We start from the raw sequence: 5,847 nt of genomic DNA, 5'->3' as shown, positions 1-5,847 counted from the left end.
TGCCAACATGGCTAAGAAATAGTACATGGGCTCGTGGAGGTTATGGTCTTCTCTAATGAGAAAGAGGAGGGTGCCATTGCCAAGGATTATGGAGATGTAGGCTGCCAACAGGAGGAGGGAGATCCAGTGGTGAGCCCTCTCCAAACCCAGGAAGCCAGAAAGCAGGAATGGGGAGGTCGTGTTGTTGAGCCATCTGGCAAGCATTGCAAAGAGGAAAATAGTCTCCTCAGATGGAAATTAGTTCCTTAGAAGTGGCTTCTTGAGAATGTCTTGTGTTCTAATGTGTGACTTGTTTTGACTTCCAGCAATATCAGAGGTGATAATTCAGTCTTTGGAAGTTTGAAGGCATCAAAGAATGTGTGTACATTGAACAATCTTAATGACTTAATCTCTGTGAGATACTGGAGCATCTGCTAGCAATACCAGGAATGTATAGACTATGTTGATGTTCTTTTAAGTACTATAATTCAGAAAAATAAAAGAAAAAGCGTACATAACTCAACCATGTCATGATAGTGTTGAAACCTACACAGCACTTTCCACAGTGTTTATTACTGGTGGTGCTCTGGGTGGATATAAATGTTTTCCAGATATTTCCCAATGCTGTAACCTAGAAGATAATGATTCTAAGCAACATTGCAAGAGCTAGTAGACACATCTTGTTGCAAACCAATAAATATAAAGAAAGAATAGTGTACATAAGCAAGTAAACTTATTTTAGCTTGAAGGAAAATTAAGTTAATATGTTTAGAGATTTTTGAGAGCTAATAAATATAGACTTATGTGTGTGTGATTCAAAAAATATACTTCTCTGTGGTTCAGAATTTTAAAAGACTCTATTCATGCACTATTTAAAAATTGTTAGTAGTTGCCAATATAGATATAGGTTGTGCAATAAGGAAATTTTATGATAATTGTTTGAAGGCACTATTGAGAGTAACACCAAAGAACTTTTGAATATTATGATACAATTGGAAAAGCAAAACAAATATTCAGAATGGCAAATAGTCAATCAGTACTTTTAGAACTAAAAATAAGATATCTTTCTATGTACTTTATAGAGACCCACTAGCCCTTTCCAGATTCTGAAGATTCACAGCTGTATCTACCTTCAGAATGAATCTACCACTAACTCAAGTCTAGCAGATAGAGTATGTGTTTTAATGATCAGAGAACCCACTTACAGACAGGGTTGTAAAACAGTCAGAGAATAAGTCTGTTTATGTAGGCAAGCAGGCAATGCCTCTCAGAATGAGCATAGCCTATGTGCTTGGTATATATGGCCACAAGCAAGGATTCAGCATTCTTGAAGGCAGGAAGATAAATAGACACATGGGAAGTAGATTAGATATGTCCACAAAAGGAGGGCTAGGACAAAGAGTAGGAGATAAAAATTGAAGGAATGATTACATGCTTGTGATGAGACAGTGTGTCAAAGAAAATAAATGAACCAAAAGAAAAGTGAGAAAATATATGTATGAGGAAAGATCCAGGGAGTCCCCTTTTATTATTTTTTTAATTATTATTATTATTTTGCAGTACCAGGGATCGAACTCAGGACCTTGCACTTGCCAGGCAGGCGTTTACGCCACTGAACTATATCCCCAGCCCCGGGAGTCTCCCTTTATGTCTGCATGGAATCCTCTGTGTTTCTGGCACAGTGAGACTGTGGCCATCAACTTTTTTCCCTTATCTAGAAGGACACACAGCCCTGATGCCATCGAGACTTAGGTTTGACTTGCCTTCCTGTGTGGTATTCAGGTGGTAGGGACTTTCTCCAGGAACTTTTTGAATCTTTGAAAATGGCAGGGTATGCTTTGGAAGCTAATCTGTGCTTGGACCTTATCTAGAATTCTAGGAAATCAACTTTCATGGAGGAAGTCAGAGGGCTGGAGTGAAGGTCAAAACAGTTTAAAGTTCACAAAGTGGGAGACAAAAGAGTAGAAATGCCAAAGTCCTCTTTCCAGCTTCCACTTTGCCCCCTTGCTCCTCTGGTGTTCCAGAATTTGTCCCTGGCTCTATTTTGTGCTCTAAAGCATGAGCCCTTTAAGCAAGGCAGGTTTTGGAGATGCTCGAGTCTTCAGAACCCATGAGCATTATTCAGCTACTTTTTGCAGGTTGTGCTATTACTTTTCTCTTGTGGAGAGACCAGCTACCAATTCCCTGCTTGGTTCTGTCTGGGCTCCTGGAGGGAAATGTCAGAAAATCTTCATTATATATCCCCACTGACCTGAAATTTTCTCTCTTCCATCTTTCCTTGATATTTCCATATTAACTTCAGATCTTTCGCCTTGTGAAGGATTTGGTCGCAGCAGTCTTCAGAGTCTGAAAATTCAGCATAGCTGTTATGAGCCTTTTTATAAAGGATTCCTCCAAAGGCCAGTCCCAATTTAGGCCATTATTGCTAGTCATTTTCTGTCCTTCCTCACTCTCTCCTTTTGTTCCACGGTCATGGTCCATACCCATCATCATTTTTTCCCCCTCGTTTGCTTACTGAGCCTTGGGGATTTCAAGATTTTTACAGCAGTCTCCCAAGTGTCTGCTTTTAACTTGAGACCCAATGCTGGAATAACAAATTATATCTATCAAGATGTGGAAGCAAAACAAGATCTATTAGTGATGTGGACTGGTGCAGAATTCTTAGAATAAAACTTTCTTCAGATAGTTTTAAGGAGGTCTAATTGCTCATCCTTTTTAAAAAATTATTTTATTTTATCTTGAAGAGTAAAAAGAAAAGCAAGTCTGCAAGGGTTCGATCCCCAGGCCTGCTGTTCTGGCCCCGCCCCCAGGGCACACTGAGACTACAATTGAGACTGGGCATGGTGGCTCATGTCTGTAATTCCAGCTCTTGGGAGGCTGTAAACAGGTGGATCACTACAAGTCTGATCTACACAGTGAGATTCTGTACACCCTGTCCTAAATACAAGAAAATAAATTAAGAAAAAAAAACAAAACAAAGATAAAAACAAAGATAAAAACAGGGTAACATACAACAAACTGTGCTGCTATAAACATGGGTGCACATACATCACTATGGTATGGTGTTTTCAGTTCTTTTGTGAAAATACCCAGAAAGAGAATAGCTGGATTGAATGGGATTTCCAATGATATTTTTTGAGGAGGTTCCACACTAATTTCCACAGTGGTTGTATCAGCCTTTATTTCCACCTACAGTGGACAAGTGCTCCTTTTCCCCCACAGCCTCTTCAGCATTTTTTATTAGTTGATTTCCTTGATAGGCATTCTTTCTGGGGTGAGATGGTATCTCAATGTTGTTTTAATTTGCATTTCTCTAATGGCCAGTGCTGTGCAAAATTTTTTCATGTATTTATTTGCCACTTGTATTTCTTCCTCTGAGAAGTGTGTATGCATCTCAGTTGCCCAATGCATTCTACACAGTGGAGCAGCACATGTCTTGCCACCAGCTCCTCCACTGATGTGTCATCCATCAGAGGGGTGTGCCACTATCGTGTAGTTCTTCTGTGATATAAATTTTCTAGCTTTTATACAATACTCTGCTTAATGCCCAGGCAGAACCATTCACTCCTAACGTACTTGTGAACCTTGTCTCTTCATCTTACTTTTAAAATCTACGTCTTGCATTCTTTTTCTTCTCATAAAAACCACATTTTCAGCATAAACATGACACACATTAGCTCAGAGTGAGAGTCTTAGTTACTTTTCTCTCATTGCTGAGACAAAGTACCTAAAGCCTCAAATTAAGGTGCTGAGTTACTTAGTTAAACTTACATACTTCTCAAGTTGACACAATGTATCAAGCATCACAGTAAGTATCAAAATCCTCATGAAGAATTTCTCTAAATCCTTGATAAGAGATTCCTATCCTCTCTGGTTCCTACAAATGAATACTCAGCATAAGATCCAGACCTAGGACAAGCAGCACAGGCACCTACAGAGTGGCTTCAAGAAAGCACTCACTAAGGGCTGGTGAGTTAGCTCAGTGGACTGAGTGCCTGCTTAGGCAAGTGGGATTCAGTCCCCAGTATCACATGTCATGCCGGCCCCACCCCTAGGACACACTGAGCTGGCTACAGAGTCCGAGCAAGCGTGGTGGTGCATGCCTGTAATCCCAGCACTGGGAAGGCTGAAAACAGGAGGATCACTATGAGTCCAAGCTGTGTAGGGAGACTGTGTACCAAATACATTAAATAAATAAATCAACAAATAAAAGCACTCACTCTCAAGTCATCACGTAAGGGTGAGATAGTCAACCGCAGGAGCTGAAAGTGAACATCCTCTTAGACTTGCACTGTAGGCACCTAATAATGCTCAAGCCGACACCAACTTTACGTTACCTCTTATGTATGCGCAAGAGTCCCATACGTACTAAAGATACAGAAGAATGAAGAAAGGACCTTAGGTGCTCACACACTTCTTGGAGAGACAGAGTGGTGTGCTGCTCATTGTAACACAATGCTATAAATGCTTTCAGAGAAACAAGCAATTCAATCAGGCATGCAGGCTTGGAAAAGATTTGTTGGAGGTGTAACCTGGTTACTTAATCTATGATTTAGGATCAAGTTAACCATCAAAATAAGTGTGAGAGACAAAGTCTTCTCAGATGAAAATTGGCCATTGGGTAGATTTCCAGTGATGAACTAGGACCTGTGGCTTTCACTCACTAGAGCGACCTAGGTAGAAAAAGGCTCACCTCTGTGGATGAGAATGATCCATCTGAGAGGTTCCTCACCACACATCCTCTGAGTCTGCTTTTTGGACGTTCTTCTGGGATCATTTCAGCCCCACACTCTCCTCTATTTTTTAGGACACAGGTCCACAGAGAGAAACTTAAACACAGAGACTTCGTTTTTTATAAGCATTTCCTCTTTGCTCTTTATTGTGTTTTATTGATATAAAGAGAGACATCAAGGAAAGGGAAACTTTTTCCTTTTTGAGGGGACAATTGAATGTATCCATTTATAGACCTTATAGCAAAAAATTATAACCCTAATGACCTTTATATTAGTTTCTAATGTTCATCTGAGGATTGTTAGAACTACAGGGAAATTAAGCAATAATCTCTTTGATGTGGGATGAACCCTCATGAATTCAAGATTGGGAAAGACAATGAAATCTAATTTTATTAGTCATATATTTCTGAGGTTATTAAATGGTACTACAATCCAGTTTGTTTACATCTTGATGACATTATAAAACACAATTAAAAAGAACTAATGGAAACTTATGAATCATTTTACATTTTATCCATAAATTTAAAACTTATCCATACATTTAATCAAAATTACATTTTGTTAAAAATAATCTATGTGGTATTTTATGAAATTATTGTTGTCTTTATGTTTTATGGGAACATACTCCAGATGCCATGAAAGAACAAGCACAAATTTTACATTTCATAGAGACAGACACTCAGATAACTGGAATAAAGAAAGCAAGAACCGAAACTAAAGAAAACTGAGAATTGACTGATCAAGTAGGATTTATTTTCCTGGAAACTGTTCCAAAGGTTTCATTTTTGTTTTCTCTAAAGTGCTCATAAATTGGAACTGTCGAAAATTATCACCTTTCTATGGCAAAGGGAAGATGTGGCAACACAGGTATTTTCAGTGTCAGTATGACAGTGCCACTTTGGAGACACAGTGCAGCTACACAGAGGGAGGTAATTTGTCCCTGGGTGGCCTCCTGTATCACCCTAGCACTTTGCACCTTATATTGTGCTCATAAGGATATTTTTATGCATTAGAATCCATCATTTGAATATAATCTAATTTTTAAATGTTTTTTATCATATTATGTAGGGACTTAAAGTTCAACATATCAATACTTGATGAAAAATACCTGTTCCTTATTATGCCTAAGATGTTT

At 38.8% G+C, this 5,847-nt stretch overlaps 1 protein-coding gene across 1 annotated transcript in view; it reads right to left on the bottom strand.

The window, feature by feature from the left end:
• The window catches only part of LOC101576823 (olfactory receptor 51B6-like), a 10,900-nt gene extending 8,079 nt beyond the window's left edge, over nucleotides 1-2,821 (bottom strand). The window contains exon 1 of the mRNA XM_004642002.2: nucleotides 2,815-2,821. Within this exon, the coding sequence (XP_004642059.2) occupies nucleotides 2,815-2,821 (7 nt within the window). The remainder of the gene's footprint in view (nucleotides 1-2,814) is intronic.
• Between the last annotated feature and the right edge of the window lie 3,026 nt (nucleotides 2,822-5,847).

Source organism: Octodon degus, unplaced genomic scaffold, assembly GCF_000260255.1.
Source record: "Octodon degus isolate 3935 unplaced genomic scaffold, OctDeg1.0 scaffold00146, whole genome shotgun sequence".
Lineage (NCBI taxonomy): Eukaryota > Metazoa > Chordata > Mammalia > Rodentia > Octodontidae > Octodon > Octodon degus.
Note: the sequence above shows the minus strand (reverse complement) of the source record. Positions and strands in the feature narration are given on the sequence as shown.